Raw genomic sequence first — 18,548 nt, 5'->3', positions numbered from 1 at the left:
GTCTGGGGTTACATCCAGTATGGGGGTGTGCGAGAGATCTGCAGGGTGGAAGGCAACATAAATAGTCTGAAATATCAACAAATCTTAGCTGCCTCTTACATTCTTAACCATAAAAAGGGACAAATTCTGCAGCAGGATGGTGCTCCATCGCATACTTAAATCTCTACCTCAGAAGATCAAGATCGTCCAGGACTGGCCAGCCCAGTCACCAGACATGAACATCATTGAGCATGTCTGGGGTAGGATGAAAGAGGAAGCATGGAAGACAAAACCCAAGAATGTTGATGAACTCTGGGTGGCATGCAAGACTGCTGTTTTTGATGGTCCTGATGACTTCATCAATAAATTGTATGAATCCTCGCAAAGCCCATGGAAGTCATGCAAAATATTAAATTTGGATCTCACAGCACCGCTACTTCATTCGCTTATGTTATGTAACATATTTTAAGTTAAGTTTTTTGTTCAATTTTCACACTACTTTCTGTAGGCGACAAAACCTTTGACTTGCCAAAATTTGACCTTTATGTCTTCATTAAATTATAAATCATTTTTCAGTGAAACAAATATATTTTTGTACATTCAACATCATTTGGGAGGGTCTTAGCTTTCATATGAGCCATTTCTGAAACCAACTGAATTATTAAAAGTCAGGTTATTAGCAATTATTTCTACAAAATGGATAAGCGACAAGACTTTTGTCAGGGACAGTAGTATTATTTCCCCTGACACAGAAATCTCCGTAAAGTTGTCCTGCCATAAGACGCAAATTTGTATAAAAATGATGTTAATCGGTTGTGCTACGTGTGCTGTGAAAAGTTTCGTTTGTACTGATATTGTTTTTAAGATATTTACAATTTTTTATAGGTCAATCTTAGGTCAACCAGCACCCCATTTAGATTAAAAAGTGTTAAATATGGTGCCAATCGTTTATGCTGTAAATAGTTTTGTTTGTGCTGCTATCGTTTTTTAGATACAGTATTGAGATTTTAAATTCGAGTGATGAAGTCAATCTTAGCTTCGCCGTCGCGGCTAACTGAGCGCACATACTCTTTCAGTAACAGAGGGGTGTCCGAACAACTGGCGCAAACGCAGCATAAACAAATGGCACTCATCCCGGTCCATTTTACAATAAATGGGGGGCTGTGAGTCACGTCATCACTTGAAATTAATATCTCAAGCCCCCATTTACTGCAAAATGAGCCCAAGGGGTGTTATTTGTTTATGCTGCGTTTGCGCTAGTTATTGGGACGCTCATCTGTTTTTGAGAGAGTTGGTGCGCTCCGTCAGCCGCAAGAGTTGGATACGGAAAAGCTGCAAGTGACTTCATCACTCAAAATTAATATCTCAATACAGTAAATCCTCATTTTTCATGGTTAATGGGGACCAGAACCCTTCGTGATAAGTGATAAACCGCGAAGTAGCGCCCCTCGCACACAAAAAAAACCTTTTTTGTTTGTAAATATTTTAGGGATGTCAAAATTATCGCGTTAACGCGCGGTAATTAATTTTTTTAATTAATCATGTTAAAATATTTGATGCAATTAACGCACATGTCCCGCACTGTCCCATGTCAGACAGTATTCTGCCTTTTGGTAAGTTTTACAGCAAGGCTTTTTGTGCTGTCTAACAGCGAACTCTTGTGGTCGCTTTGCGACATGGTTTATTGTTGTCATGCCAGTTCAATATGGCTGCAGGACGTCTCGGGCTGACGCCTACGTTGTTGTATGTTGTGCTTATATGATCCTTGGACAAGATTTGTCCGTAAGTATGGTTGTTGTAACTAATGCACATATTATGTTAGTAAGCGAAATGTTATATTTTTTGTATGAGACGCTTTTTGTTTATGTTTTGTGAACCTGTATAGCGTGCTAAGCTAACGTTGTTGCTAATGCAATGCTTGTGTACTTTTTTTTGTAGTTTTACGACGGTCTAAAGAGGACAATGGTTTGAGGCCATTTTATTAATAAATCAGATGAAAAAGGAAGAAGTCTGATTATTAAGGCGTCGTTCACTAGCTGTCTAGCTTTGGAAAAAGTAGATGCTTCAGAGTGAGGACAGCACAGACAGATTTAAATGACAGTAGAGTGAAATGCCCACTACAGTCCTTATGTACCGTATGTTGAATGTATATATCCATCTTGTGTCTTATCTTTCCATTCCAACAATTTATTTTACAGAATATATATATAATTTACAGAAAAATATGGCATATTTTATAAATGGTTTGAATTGCGATGAATTACGATTAATTAATTTTTAAGCTGTAATTAACTCGATTTAAAAAAATTTAATCGTTTAACAGCCCTAAAATATTTTAATAAATGGTTTTTAAGCACTTCAAATGTAATAATTATGATAAGTTTTGAACATATTACTGTCCCACCAAATTACTTTTGCACATGAATAAAGTAGAAAAATGCTTGTCCTTATTAAGTGCTTCATTTCAAATCCGCTCAAGCAGCTCACTTACACACAATGAGTTGCCACAGCATCTGTCCCGGATCTAGGTTTACCCACCAGAGTGGGCACTAAGAAATCTTGAGGGGGCACCCCAATGCAGGCTTTTTTTTAACCCTCTGCATTTCTCCGGGCTTGGGACCGGGGCTAGTAGGACACTGGCGTGTGTCCCGTTGAGGCTGCATTAATTTTTGGGGGGTTTATGTTGGAAAAACAGCTTGTTTTGGTGATTGCTTGTTTGGCGTGGTTGCGGCCAACAGTAACCGTTAATCCTGCAATAAAAAAGTAGGTGAGACCAACTCTCCGTTCGTTCGCTATATCCAGTGCGACGCTACAATAGATATTACCGACATTTTGATTGGGTGGGCACGACTCACGTCTGGGTGGGCCACCCCGGCCCCCGCATACATACGGCCCCACTGTTTAACAAGTTAAACGATCATTGACGCATGCCGCGCTTTGAAGCTTTGGCTTCCAGGCATCTGTGGCAAGATCAAACCTTAACGTCTGTCAAACATTGTTAACTTTAATAAGCAACTCCACTGCACCGCCTGACTAACAATGAGCAACAGAGTGAGACTACGTGATCGGCTCGAATGGCTCATCTGTATTTATTTATTTTGTTTAATTGGGAAAAAAAAATCCGCGATGGACTGAGAGCGCAAAGTTGGAAGCGCGAAGTAGCGAGGGATCACTGTATCTCCAAAACGATAGCCGCACAAACAAAACTTTTTACAGCACAAACCAGCACAATCGATTGACATCATGTTTAGCCATTTTTAATCAAAATGGGGGGCTGATCGACCTCAGATTGACCTATAAAACAAGTGTAAATATGTTAAAAACGATAGCAGCACAGACAAAACTTTTTACAGCACAAACGTAGCACAAACAATTGACACCATTTTCATAGAAATTTGCGTCAGATAGCCAACTTCACGAAGGTACAGAAATCACATCTAATTGCTTTGAATACCTTTTTTAATGCAGACATCATCCTGAATTTCCGCACGACTTTTGTGAGCCAGTCGGGTCAGGTGGTGTACCAGTCACGCTCCATTTGCATTCACTACGCCACCACTTGGTTCTTTGTGGACCTGGTGGCGGCGCTGCCCTTTGACCTCCTCTATGCCTTCAACATCACAGTGGTGAGGCACCTTGGCTCCCTAATTTGGATTGTTGCTTTAAGTCGGAAATCCTGATTAAAATTTTTGTCGGACCCGGCAGACCTCGCTGGTGCACCTTCTCAAGACGGTGCGTCTACTGAGGCTCCTGCGTCTGCTTCAGAAGCTGGACCGCTACTCGCAGTACAGCGCCATGGTTCTGACACTTCTCATGTCCGCGTTCGCCCTGCTGGCGCACTGGATGGCCTGCATCTGGTACATGATAGGACGCAAGGAGCTGGAAACCAGCGACTCCTGGGAAATAGGTGAGGAAGTCGACCGGATGGATGGTTGGACGACGGTGTTAATTAGGTGCGCTGACCCAGCAGGCTGGCTCCACGAGCTGGGCAAGCGTCAGGAGACGCCGTACGTCAACAACACAGTGGGCGGCCCGTCAGTGCGCAGCTCCTACATCGCCGCCCTCTACTTCACCCTCAGCAGCCTGACCAGCGTGGGATTCGGTAACGTCTGTGCCAACACTGACGCCGAGAAGATTTTCTCCATCTGCACAATGCTCGTGGGCGGTACGGCTTTTTTTCGTGAATTGAACGTACATTTTCGGGAGATTTGGCAGCCCTTTTAATTTTTGTCTTTTAGACAAAAATACTTATTAGTCTTTGTCATATTTTAGTCATTTCAAAATGTGTTCGTCTTCGTCTAGTTTTATTTCCAGCTCGGATCTTAACATCCATTCAAAACTGAGATAATTTTCCGGGTGACAAAAAATGACATGTCATAAGCATTCATTAATGCTCATGGCAGTGTCATGTCATAATTATGATCTTATGACAGTCTTATGGCGTCACTGTCAAATAAAGTTTTACCAGATACCATAACTAGCAATTAATGAAACAACTGGAACAGTAACTGAAGAAATGATTAGTCCAGAATATGAATTTTGATTGTTACCTACATGTGTAGCGCTGTAATGCATGTTAGGAGGCATGTTGGACAACAACTGTGTTGACAGTAGGTGGCAGCAGAGGTTGACTGTCTCCCCCAAGGGAGCAATGATGGCCAAATGAAGCATTGAAGCCAATTGGTTCAAAGCTTCATGGTGGTTCATTTAATCTAATGACAGTCTTATGATGCCGCTGTCAAAAAGTGTTACCGGTTAATATATTTTGGTGTAAATATCCTGTTATACAGTGAGGACAGTTGTGGCTTAGAGTCCAGTGCAGCTTATCCATGAACAATTGCTCTTTTCGTGTCAAATTTGGTGGGTGGCGTCTTATAGTCAGGTGCACCTTATAGCCTGAAAATTACGTTACAGTATATTCTCTCTTGCTAAGATAAGAAAACAAATATCACCATGTGTTTCCAAACAAGCAAAATGGAACACAGCGTAGCTTGAAAACGCATCCTAAACTGAGGGATAGGTGCACGACAAACACTGTTATGATGCAAGCTGAAATACTCGACTACAGTATGAAAATATCAGGCATTGACATATGATAGGGTGACCATATTTTGATTTCCAAAAAAGAGGACACTCAGCCCGGCCTCAAGATACTTGAATTTTACTCAAAGTTCACTCAAAGATGCCTATATCACTTAATTTAATTTAATTTATATTTAAAGTGTGCCCCCTCACTCTGGATGGAAAATGCATTTTGAAAAAAATAACAATAAATAATGACTAATGTATATATATATTATATATATATATATATATATATACAGTGCCTTGCAAAAGTATTCGGCCCCCTTGAACCTTGCAACCTTTCGCCACATTTCAGGCTTCAAACATAAAGATATAAAATTTTAATTTTTTGTCAAGAATCAACAACAAGTGGGACACAATCGTGAAGTGGAACAAAATTTATTGGATAATTTAAACTTTTTTAACAAATAAAAAACTGAAAAGTGGGGCGTGCAATATTATTCGGCCCCCTTGCGTTAATACTTTGTAGCGCCACCTTTTGCTCCAATTACAGCTGCAAGTCGCTTGGGGTATGTTTCTATCAGTTTTGCACATCGAAAGACTGACATTCTTGCCCATTTTTCCTTGCAAAACAGCTCGAGCTCAGTGAGGTTGGATGGAGAGTGTTTGTGAACAGCAGTCTTCAGCTCTTTCCACAGATTCTCGATTGGATTCAGGTCTGGACTTTGACTTGGCCATTCTAACACCTGGATACGTTTATTTTTGAACCATTCCATTGTAGATTTGGCTTTATGTTTTGGATCATTGTCCTGTTGGAAGATAAATCTACGTCCCAGTCTCAGGTCTTGTGCAGATACCAACAGGTTTTCTTCCAGAATGGTCCTGTATTTGGCTGCATCCATCTTCCCGTCAATTTTAACCATCTTCCCTGTCCCTGCTGAAGAAAAGCAGGCCCAAACCATGATGCTGCCACCACCATGTTTGACAGTGGGGATGGTGTGTTCAGGGTGATGAGCTGTGTTGCTTTTACGCCAAACATATCGTTTTGCATTGTGGCCAAAAAGTTCAATTTTGGTTTCATCTGACCAGAGCACCTTCTTCCACAAGTTTGGTGTGTCTCCCAGGTGGCTTGTGGCAAACTTTAAACGAGACTTTTTATGGATATCTTTGAGAAATGGCTTTCTTCTTGCCACTCTTCCATAAAGGCCAGATTTGTGCAGTGTACGAGTGATTGTTGTCCTATGGACAGACTCTCCTACCTTAGCTGTAGATCTCTGCAGTTCATCCAGAGTGATCATGGGCCTCTTGGCTGCATCTCTGATCAGTTTTCTCCTTGTTTGAGAAGAAAGTTTGGAAGGACGGTCGGGTCTTGGTAGATTTGCAGTGGTCTGATGCTCCTTCCATTTCAATATGATGGCTTGCACAGTGCTCCTTGAGATGTTTAAAGCTTGGGAAATCTTTTTGTATCCAAATCCGGCTTTAAACTTCTCCACAACAGTATCTCGGACCTGCCTGGTGTGTTCCTTGGTTTTCATAATGCTCTCTGCACTTTAAACAGAACCCTGAGACTATCCCAGAGCAGGTGCATTTATACGGAGACTTGATTACACACAGGTGGATTCTATTTATCATCATCGGTCATTTAGGACAACATTGGATCATTCAGAGATCCTCACTGAACTTCTGGAGTGAGTTTGCTGCACTGAAAGTAAAGGGGCCGAATAATATTGCACGCCCCACTTTTCAGTTTTTTATTTGTTAAAAAAGTTTAAATTATCCAATAAATGTTGTTCCACTTCACGATTGTGTCCCACTTGTTGATTCTTGACAAAAAAATTAAATTTCATATCTTTATGTTTGAAGCCTGAAATGTGGCGAAAGGTTGCAAGATTCAAGGGGGCCGAATACTTTTGCAAGGCACTGTATATATATGTGTATATATATATATATAATAATGCAGACCCATGGAAATGTAGTCCAGTCAATACACATACACACAGTAGGCTATGTGCCAACTAAACATTTTTATAAATTACTATCACGACAATTGTCCTTGACAAATTGTTATTCCCATTCAATTGATATTCTCATTAAATGTTCTAGATTTCACACAAACAATACCCGAAAAAAAAACTGATAAACTATTCAACCAGTATGTTTCCAAACGTAGCAGTTCAAAACTACGTTTCCCATAATGCCTAGCGTGGTTTAGCTTACTGATAGTTAGCTGAGGCAAAAATCAAACTTTGCTACAAAAGTTTACAATAATCGGCAGCGCAACGATGCGACACCAAAAGGGATTTTACAGTCAGCGCTCCGACAGAAGTCAACAGTTGCCATTATATATGTATTTATCGTAAAAAACTTAACAACTGGGCAGGCGTTGTGGCCAAATCGTCAACCCAGTAGATGGCGGTAATGCCTCATGATAGGGGTAAACTGCCAACAAAAACAAGAACTACTCCTTCCTTCCCTTCTAGTTGGAGCCATGCCACGGAGGGATTCTCTTCAAATTGGTCCTGTGAAAAATCATAAAAACCAGACATTTTTATGAATTTATAAAACCCGCCCGGACGACGAGGATACTACGTGAAAGTAGGACTTCTCCGGGCAAAAGAGGACGTTTGGTCACCCTAACATATGACAAAAACTATGTCGCATTTTCGTCACATTGTCGTCTCGTCAGACAAAAATGGCATTCGTCTCGTTATGTTCTAGTCTCCCAAGCAACATTTTTGGCCCGTCATTTTCAAGTGATTGTCATGAAAAACATTGTTCATCGGCGAAATATTTTGGTTATCGTCATTGTTGACGAAAACAACACTGATGATAACAAACTCGGCTTCCCCACAGCCTTGATGCACGCCCTGGTCTTCGGGAACGTGACGGCCATCATCCAGCGCATGTACTCGCGCCGCTCGCTCTACCATACACGCATGAAGGACCTGAAGGACTTCATCCGTGTGCACGGGCTGCCCCAGCAACTCAAGCAACGCATGCTGGAGTACTTTCAGACCACCTGGTCGGTCAACAACGGCATCGACGCCAATGAGGTATAGGAAGTCGGAGGAAAGTCTTTTTAACTCGCAATTGCAGTGGTTAACTTCTTGTTACACTTGTCTGACTGTTATTTTGATCATTGTTATTTTGTTTTAATCATTTTTTAGAATTTGACATTTTAGATTTCTTTTTAATTTGAACACTAAAAATTGATTGTTCTCTTATTCAAGTTGTCATATTTAAAAGATTTTTCTGAATTAAATTTCCTTAATATGTACATACAAATATATAAGTTTTGCAATTTATATTTGTAATTTGAAAAAAAAACAACAACAATCTTGAATCTTTATTGTAAGTATTAGTTTATTTGATATATACTTTTTAAACTTTTAAAATAGCAATATATTTAGCCAATATATTTAACAATATATTTTATGTACTTTTGTCAGTTTAATCGTGGATTTCTAATTAGTTTGCAGGCTTCAACTTGTTTTCAACATCTTTGTTTGTATTATTAATTTGGATTTTGAAATTTAATTAAAATATAATATAATAATACATCCATTGATAATTAATAATTTATCAATATCGTAAATATTACATTTTTTCATCGAGGTCTTAATTTTAAAAAAAAATTAGATACATTTTTTAAATATGTTTTTATATTAAATAAATAAATATATATTTTTTAAAATTTGATGTTGATTCATTTTTAATTTTTTAATGGTAAATTATTATGGTAAATTCCATTTCAGAATTTCTGAAAATCTAATTTAAGTAAGTAATAACTGAATTATTTCAACTTAAAACCTGTTTTATAAACTTACTAATTGTGCTTGCGACCGATCATTAGTTTTTTTTTTTTTTTGTAACTCTCGAAACGTCCGTTTTAGTGTTGAAAAAAAAATACTTTTACATGTAATTTTTTCCCGATCATCCTCATTAAAGTTGCTCTCCCCTTCCATAGCTGCTTCACGACTTTCCGGACGAGCTTCGCGCCGACATCGCCACGCATCTGAACAAGGACATCCTGCAGCTTCCCGTCTTCAAGGGCGCCAGCCGCGGCTGCCTGCGCTCTCTCTCACTGCACATCAAAACCTCCTTCTGCGTCCCTGGCGAGTACTTGATCCGCCAGGGCGACGCGCTGCACGCCAACTACTTTGTCTGCTCCGGCTCCCTAGAGGTGCTCAAGGACGGCATGGTGCTTGCCATACTGGGTACGGAAAGATTCATTGACACTGGAACATTCCCTGCCGTGTACACTGAGTTTTTTGTCTTGTGGTCACAGGAAAAGGCGACCTGATCGGCTGCGACCTGCCGGACAGCGAGCAGGTGATTAAGACAAACGCGGACGTGAAGGCTCTGACCTACTGCGACCTTCAGTACATTAGCGTGCGTGGACTGAGGGAAGTGCTAGACCTTTACCCGGAGTACGCCGGCGTCTTCGCCTCCGACATCCACAACAACATCACGTACAACCTGCGCGAGGGCAGCCAGGATGAGGTAGGTGCAAAATTACCCACTCCACAGCTGCGTTTTTGTTTTAATGGCATTTCAGACCTCTAACCCTTTTATCGGACACGTGACCATTTTTGTTCACAAAAAAAACTTAAATATTAGCAAATATTATTACTTAATATATCTGGTTTTATTATGAATAATTATTGTATTTTTTTCATTTCATAATAATTATTAGGGTTGTTCCGATCATGTTTTTTTGCTCCCGATTCAATTCCAATCATTCCCGATAATTTTTCCCGATCATATACATTTTGGCAATGCATTAAGAAAAAAATGAATAAAACTCGGACGAATATATACATTCAACATACAGTACATAATTACTGTATTTGTTTATTATGACAATAAATCCTCAAGATGGCATTTACTGTACATTATTAACATTCTTTCTGTGAGAGGGATCCACGGATAGAAAGACTTATAATTCTTAAAGGATAAATGTGACTTTGTATATAGTGACTAAATATTGCCATCTAGTGTATTTGTTGAGCTTTCAGTAAATGATACTGTAGCCGTTTAACTGTTCTGCCCAAATGCATGATGGGAAATGCAACCATGACTGTGTGTGGTGGTACCAATTGATATATCTTCTCTGCGTTGGGAAATAATATAGAGCGTTAAGAAAAAAATCAATTACTACCTTTCTTCCCCACATTGCTACCCACAGTATTTCTAATCGTAGAGTGAGGGATTGTAGGGCTTTAGCCAATTAAAAAAAAGGCTCCAAAGGCTGCCAAAATTCGCTCTACTCATTTTCTGCTGCCTTTTAGCTCTTTATATAGGTAAAACGGCGCCATTACAGATTGAACGTGACAATGCGTGAGTGGATCGTGCAGCGCATGCGTTAATTGCGTAAAATATTTTAACTTGATAAATTAAAAAAATAATTAATTACTGCCATTAATGGGATAAATTTGATAACCCTACCTTAAGCCTAAACGAAAGACTCTGGATGAGTGTAACATATTATGTCTGTAACGTTAAATACAATTAGAAAACGGCATGTCCGATATTTTTTTGCCAATTCCGATACTTTGAAAATGACGTGATCGGGACATCTCTAATAACTATGAAAACATTTGTACATTGTACATGGTAATAAAAAAATATATCAAATTAAAATGAATAAAAACAAAAATATACAATGGTTACAGCTACACTATAAAGTTTTTTTTTTTTTTTTTTTTTTTTTTTAATTGTATACAACCCACTGCATGTCACTGACGACGAAGACATCAAACTTCATTTAACCTGATGTGAATGTTCATATTTTAGTGCCACTGATGATGCTGGACGTTCAATCCAAAATGGATTGGCAATGGCAGCCAATGACTTAAATGAGTGCCTTGTAAGGCTTAAAAAAATCATAATTCATGCATAAAAGGGTTCATTGAATATACTATACTAGGTATTATATACTATACTAGCAGGGGTGAAAGTGGCTACAGTGAAAGATACAATAGTATAAACTAGGGGTGTAACGGTACACAAAAATCTCGGTTCGGTACGTCCCTCAGTTTTGAGGTCATGGTTCGGTTCATTTTCGGTAGAGTAAGAAAACAAAATGCAAAATATAAATGTGCTAGTTGTTTATTACACACCTTTCAACAAAAGGAACATTAGCCTATACAAAGCTAGAATTCTGCACAAAAAGTAGCGGGTATTTAAAGATAATCCAACAACAATTTGACTTTCAGACCCCGCGTATTGGTCAGCTTTCTTTCTGGAAAAAAAAGAAGAAAAAAGAAGTCCTGTGCTAAAGAGAAAAGCAATCCCAATGACAAAGATTTTAACATGTATTTTACAAATGAAATGCCTCAATGAATCTTTTTTTTTTTTTTCTTATGAACAGTTTTCAAAAGCTTTATTGGCGGATTTTCTCAAGTTAAAGCGCCACACACAAATTAATAAATTTAATTGTGTAAGCAGGATCTGTGTGTTATTCTTATTATTTAATTACAGGTGTTTTAGCTCATTTCAATTTGTTTTATTTAAATGGGCTATTATTTATTTTATTATGTGTTTATATTTTACAAATGTGATATCGTATTCATTTATATTGTATATTTTATGTTGTATAACCTATCCGATGTGAATATTAGTTCCTACTTGTTTTGTTGTGGTAGGAGGGTTTTGTATTGAACACGGGGCCGTGTTGGTTATTATTATAGCAGAGAAGACAGCAGTAAATCAACAAAGACAAGTCAACTGTGTCCCGATCTACCACTCAAGGGATCTGATGTACTCAAAAAGTGGGTTACGATTGCATATTAGTTTGAAAATCGACCGGATCCACCGTATTTTTACACGAGTGACTTCCAGTCTGCCCGATCCTAGCGACAGGTAGTAGTATTGACGCAGGAGGGTCGCATCTTGCATCAAATAATAAACTGTGCCGTTCTTTTTGCGTGCGCCGTGTTGAGCCGCTTCTGGGACGCGTCTAACATGCGGCCGCACTGCGACTGGTGTGCATTGTCTGATTGACTTTAACGCCCGTGTTTCACTGCGTTCTCGCGGCGGCTACGTTGTCGCGCCATTGATGTTTCTGGGTTATACCGTCCTACCGTGTTGATCCTCATTATAGTAGAGAAGACGGAGTAAATATAATCTACACAAAGAAACTGTAACCCGATCGACTCACAGCCTCGAAAAGTAAGGGTTACATTAACTCGTTCGGTACGCCGCCGTTCTGAACCGAGCACCACGTACCGAAACGGTTCAATACAAGTACATGTACCGTTACACCCTTAGTATAAATTATACTAGAGGAAGCCTCTTCTGAAGACGATACACAAGAAACCCCACAAACAGTTTTTTGAAGACATGTCAACAAAGCACATGGATTACTGGAACCATGTCCTATGGTCTGATGAGACCGGTGGGCTTTCTTGTGTATAGTCTTCGGATAAGGCTTCCTCCTGGGGTGACAGCTATGCACACCAATTTGATGTAGAGTGCGGCATATGGTCTGAGCGCTAACAGGCTGACCCCCACCTTTTCAAACTCCGCAGCAATGCTGACAGCACTCCTGTAACAAGTCACATGACATTTTGGAGGGAAAATGACAAGCAGTACTCAATTTGGACATTTAGGGATGTACGTAGTTTCTAAGGGGTATACTCACTTATATTGCCTGGGGTTTAGATATTAATGGCTATATTTTGAGTTATTTTGAGGGGAAAATAAATTAACTCTATCATATAAGCTGCACACAGACTACTCTTCATTGTGTCAAAGTGTCATTTTGTCAGTGTTTTCCCATGAAAAGATATACTTAAATATCTGCAGAAATGCGAGGGGTGTACTCACTTTTGCGATACACTGTACATATTTAAACTTTGACTTTTCACCGTTCCTTCTTGAACTCACGATTTTCAACAACAAAAAAGCACCCTTCATTCCCAATGCCAAATTCAACTTATTGCATTAACATTGCACATTCATTCAATTCATGTCACAGATTAAAACCCACAAAATATTCTCCATTCATTGCTAATGACTTTCAACTCAGAGCCGCAAAAAAATCTCCATTGATGGTCGTTATTTTAAGAACTGTGACAGAATGCCCCAAAATCAACAGGAAATGATCAAAATTACCCCAAAACCTGTAGGAAGCCTAAGGCGAGTTTGACTTTTGTGGGACGGGAGGGGGCAAACTTGTTCATGACCCCGAAACACAGTGTTAGCAATAAGATAAACTTATTAGATACAATATATGCTTGTTTAGTGGGGTTAGCGTCTCCAAGGTGCTAGTCACGTGATCTGTTCGAAAAATAATTTTGACCCATTATGAATGTAGGATTCTTGTTCATTTCACTCATTTTTGTTGTCCGTTTTAGTGCTTTACAACTTTTATAGACCAACATTTTTAAAATGCATGTACAGTCATGTGAAAAAATTAGGACACCCCATTAAATATTCATTTCTTAATCAAGAAATGTTCACATATCGTTGTCTGATCTTGTTTTTCTCTGGAAAAGATTTAATTGCAGGTATTGGTAAACAACAAAAATTAACATTGTTTCACTCATTAAACAAAATATATATATCAACAAAAATGTATATTCTAACTGAGGAAAAAGTTAGGACACTCTAGCACCTAATACTGTAGCTAGGTTAACCCCTTTAGCTGAAATAACTTCCGTGAGACGCTTTTTGTAGCCATCAACCAATCTTTGACGTCGGTCAGAAGCAAGTTTGCCCCACTCCTCAATGCAGAATACTTTCAGCTATGAGGTTGTTGTTGAGGATGTTTGCAGGGTTTCTTGCATGTACAGCCTGTTTCAAGTCAACCCACAGCATCTCAATGGAGTTAAGATCTGGGCTTTGACTTGGCCATTCCAGGACTCTCCATTTCTTCATTTTCAGCCAGTCCTTTGTGGATTTACTGGAATGTTTTGGGTCATTGTCATGTTGCTGGGTCCAGTTTCGCTTCAGCTTTAATTTTTACACAGATGATCTCACATGTTCCTCAAGCAACCTCTGATACACGATAGAATTCATGGTGGATTCTATGATAGTGAGCTGACCAGGTCATGCTGTAGCAGAGCATCCCCAAACCATGACACTTCCACCTCCATGCTTCACAGTTGCTATGAGGTTCTTTTCCTGGAATGCTGTATTGGGTTTACGCAAAAATGTCCTCCGTTCTGGTGTCCAAATAATTCAATTTTAGATTATTCGGTCCAAATAACATTATTGCAGAAGTCCTGGTCTTTGTCTACATTCACTCTGGCAAACATCAGTCTGGCCTTCATTTTCTTCTTGGAGAGCAAAGGTTTCCTCCTTGCACACCTCCCATGAAGGTTAAACTTGTGAAGTATCTTTTCTGATTGTAGAGGCATGCTCTCTCATATCAACAGTAGCAAGAGCTTGCTGTAGGTTCCGTGATGACATTTTATGGTTTTTGGAGACTTCTTTTAGCATCTTGCGGTCTGCTCTCGGGGTGAACTTGCTTGGACGGCCAGACCTGGGCATGTTGGCAGTTGTTTTGAATGTTCTCCACTTGTAAACTATTTTCCGGACAGTGGAATGGCTGATTTTATATTCTTTTGAGATCTTTTGAAATCCATTACCAGACCCATAAGTGTCTACAATCTTCTTTGTGAAGGCCTCAAACAGCTCCTTTGATCCCACCATGGTGTTTTCTCTCACTTCAACAGTCAGGGACACACCAAAACAAATGTGAGGTTTAAATAAGGCAAGCCTCCTTCAAAACACTTGGTAATGATGTTCTAATTATGTGCACCTGATGTGATACACCCGTGTGTGATTTTAGCCATTTAAGTGGGATTAAATGTGGGGGTTATTGCTCATCTGTTATTGCATTTATTTATTACTACATTTTACAGAAAGTTATTAAAAAATCTTTTTTCAGTTTTAGTTGTTTAGTTTTATTACTTGAATCTCTCAAGATTGTTCAAATTGATATTACATATCCATATGAATATGTTAGAAAACAAACAGGCTTCCATAGGGTGTCCTAATTTTTTCACATGACTGTATATTAATTTAACACGCTTGCGTTTTTGTGTTACATTTCTTCAACATCATTTTTATTCCAATTTTTTTTGGCTCAAGGGGAGGCACCTCACAGTTCTGCAATTCCAATTCTAGTGGGGTGCTGCTCCACATGTCCTAAAAAAACAAATTCCCCAGCATTTACAAACTGAAAGCCAAATAACGATGCTTCTACCGCGGCTTCGCTCGCATTCCAACTCGTCTCGCACCATCTGTTCAGAGTTTGAGGGCAAACAAAATGACGTCCGGTTGTGACGCAGCGGGGAGCTTATCCGCCGTGCTCCGGGACGCTGTCCAGTTCCTGCGGCCGTTAGTTAAAAAAAAAAAAAAAAAAAAAAGCTACAAAAAATGTTGCCAAGGAAACAGACTATAGTGTCCAATCTGCCAGATGGATTGCTATTTTTAGCTTTTCCAGAGTCAGGGAAAACCCTTAAATCCTGGCTTCAAGCTCTTGTTTTATCATAATTTGTTTTGAGGGAACTCGGTCCAGTCCAAATGGATTGGACGTCTATCGCTGTAAGTGGCAGCCAATGATTTAACACGACAAGTCTGCATTACTCCAGGGACACTTTGTTTGGGGAAGTCTTCTCCACTGCCAGTAGCCATTCCAATCTTTCCCTATGAACACTTTTTTTGATTAGGGTTGGTTTGAACTTTTGGAGCAGCGAAATGAAAATGCAAATGCGGTAAATTGTACGCTTCAGCTACCTGTTTCTTCTCTCTGCAGGGACTCGGCAGGTTTTCAAGGTCGCCCAGGATCCCGCATGTGAGTTGGTTGCCAAGTCTTTTCCACACCTGATAAGAAGGGCCTGTGTAGATTATTTCGAGTGGGGAGAAAGATGAGAAGCAGGTGGGGTTGGGGTCCCTGAAGTGAGCTAACTGGGTCAATAGTTCTAGATGGGACAATTTCTGAGCAAGTGTACTTGTTTGGCACCATTTTATTTCAAGATGTACAGTGGGGAGAACAAGTATTTGATACACTGCCGATTTTGCTGGTTTTCCCACTTGCAAGCCATGTAGAGGTCTGTAATTTGTATCATAAGTTCTCTTCAACTGTGAGGGACGGAATCTAATACAAAAATCCAGAAAATCACATTGTATAATTTTTAAATAATAAATTTGTATTTAACTGCATGAAATAAGTATTTGATACATTACGAACGAGTAAATATTTCGGCTCTTAGTTCTTTTTTAAGAACCCCTCCTGTTCTCCACTCATTGCCGGAAGTAACTGCACCTGTTTGAACTTGTTACCTGTATAAAAGACACCTGTTCACATGCTCAACCAAACAAACTCCAACCTCTCCACAATGGCCAAGACCAAAGAGCTGTGTAAGGACATCAGGGATAAAATAATAGACTTGCACAAGGCTGGGATGGGCTACAGGAAAATAAACAAGCAGCTTGGTGAGACGCTAACAACTGTTGGAGCGATTATTAGAAAATGGAAGGAGTTCAAGTTGACGGTCAATCTGCCTCGTTCTGGGGCTCCATGCAAGATCTCACCTCGTGGGGCATCACTGATCATGAGGAAGGTAAGGGATCAGCCCAGAACTACACGGCAGGACCTGGTCAATGACCCGAAGAGAGCTGGAACCACAGTCTCGAAGAAAACCATCGGAAACACATTACGCCGTCATGGATTAAAATCCTACAGCGCACGTAGCCAGTGCATGTCCAGACACGTCTGAAGTTTGCCACTGACCATCTCGATGATCCAGAGGAGCAATGGGAGAAGGTCATGTGGTCAGATGAGACCAAAATGGAACTATTTGGTCTAAACTTGCCTTATCGTGTTGGGAGGAAAAAGAAAGATTGGTACAACCCCAAGAACACCATCCCAACCGTGAAACATGGAGGAGGAAACATCATTTTTTGGGGCTGCTTCTCTGCCAAGGGTACAGGACGACTGCACCGTATTGAGGGGAGGATGGATGGGGCTATGTATCGCCAGATCTTTAAATGATCTTATGATGATTTCAAAGGATCCTCAGCACCTCCTGCTGTAAGTGACTTCCAGCGTCCCTGAGTGTAACTCAATTTACCATTACCATTTAACCAATTAGAGGACGGGGTGAATACTAGTGCAGGAGACAGCAGGCAGGAGAGAGAGGCGCGGCTGCATCTGAGCCGAAATAACCCAGTTTTAGATGGATTTTTTTCATATTCAAAAAAAATGTATATATATATTAGGGCTGTCAAAATTATCGCGTTAACGCGCGGTAATTAATTTTTTAAATTAATCACGTTAAAATATTTGACGCAATTAACGCACATGTCCCGCTCAGAAAGTATTCTGCCTTTTGGTAAGTTTTACAGCAAGGCTTTTTGTGCTGTCCAACAGCGAACTCTTGTGGTCGCTTTGCAACATGGTTTATTGTTTTCTTGCCAGTTCATTATGGCTGCACGACGTCTCGGGCTGATAATGTTGTGCTTATATGATCCTTGGACAAGATTTGTCCGTAAGTATGGTTGTTGTAAAGAATGTACATATTATATTAGTAAGCGAAATGTTATATTTTTTGTATGAGACGTTTTTTGTTTATGTTTAGTGAACCTGTATAGCGTGCTAAGCTAACGTTGTTGCTAATGCAATGCTTGTGTACTTTTTGTAGTTTTACGACGGTCTAAAGAGGACAATGGTTTGAGGCCATTTTATTAATAAATCAGATGAAAAAGGAAGAAGTCTAATTATTAAGGCGTCGTTCACTAGCTGTCTAGCTTTGGAAAAAGTAGACGCTTCGGAGTGAGGACAGCAAAGACAGATTTTAAATGACAGTAGAGTGAAATGCCCACTACAGTCTTTATGTACTGTATGTTGAATGTATATATCCATCTTGTGTCTTATCTTTCCATTCCAACAATTTAGTTTACAGAATATATATATAATTTACAGAAAAATATGGCATATTTTATAGATGGTTTGAATTGCGATTAATTAATTTTTAAGCAGTAATTAACTCGATTAAAAATTTTAATAGTTTGACAACCCTAATATATATATATATATATATATATATATATATATATATATATATATATGTACATATATATCGAAATTAAAAAAAAAAAAAAAAAAGGCAGATACCAATATACGTCAAATTTCCAAATATGGCGCTTATAATTGGCCCAGCCAATAACTACTGCACTTGTACCTGCAGTCACATTCGTTCCAATAGCTCCTTATTTAACGTGACCCGGTAGCAAGCAAGGTGTCAGGTGGTGAACCTATTATTAACACAAAAAAATATATATTTTTCAACATATTTATTCCCCAAAGTTAAATACTCTATTGTTTTAATGTTTTTTTTTTTAATTATTTGTTTATTTTTAACACACACAAAAAATCTCCCAAAACATCAACATCAGGGGGTGCTGTAGCACACCTCAGCACCCCACTTCCCACGCTACTGGAGGTGACACAAAATTAACTTGTGGCCTATCACTGACAAAGATAGATGTCATAGATATACTTAAATTGGGAGGAATGGCTGTGGATCTTT

At 39.3% G+C, this 18,548-nt stretch overlaps 1 protein-coding gene across 3 annotated transcripts in view; it reads left to right on the top strand.

Moving 5' to 3' along the window:
• The window catches only part of LOC130909788 (potassium voltage-gated channel subfamily H member 4-like), a 60,697-nt gene that overhangs the window by 35,686 nt on the left and 6,463 nt on the right, over positions 1 to 18,548 (top strand). For 2 of the 3 annotated variants that reach the window (XM_057826645.1, XM_057826643.1), the window contains exons 6-12: positions 3,448 to 3,605; positions 3,685 to 3,886; positions 3,950 to 4,144; positions 7,858 to 8,057; positions 8,972 to 9,221; positions 9,293 to 9,507; positions 15,773 to 15,811. In XM_057826645.1, coding sequence (XP_057682628.1) covers positions 3,448 to 3,605; positions 3,685 to 3,886; positions 3,950 to 4,144; positions 7,858 to 8,057; positions 8,972 to 9,221; positions 9,293 to 9,507; positions 15,773 to 15,811 — 1,259 coding nt within the window. The remainder of the gene's footprint in view (positions 1 to 3,447; positions 3,606 to 3,684; positions 3,887 to 3,949; positions 4,145 to 7,857; positions 8,058 to 8,971; positions 9,222 to 9,292; positions 9,508 to 15,772; positions 15,812 to 18,548) is intronic. The other variant, XM_057826644.1, reaches the window with a different exon arrangement.

The sequence above is a fragment of the Corythoichthys intestinalis genome, chromosome 21 (genome assembly GCF_030265065.1).
Source record: "Corythoichthys intestinalis isolate RoL2023-P3 chromosome 21, ASM3026506v1, whole genome shotgun sequence".
Classification (NCBI taxonomy): Eukaryota; Metazoa; Chordata; class Actinopteri; order Syngnathiformes; family Syngnathidae; genus Corythoichthys; species Corythoichthys intestinalis.
Note: the sequence above shows the minus strand (reverse complement) of the source record. Positions and strands in the feature narration are given on the sequence as shown.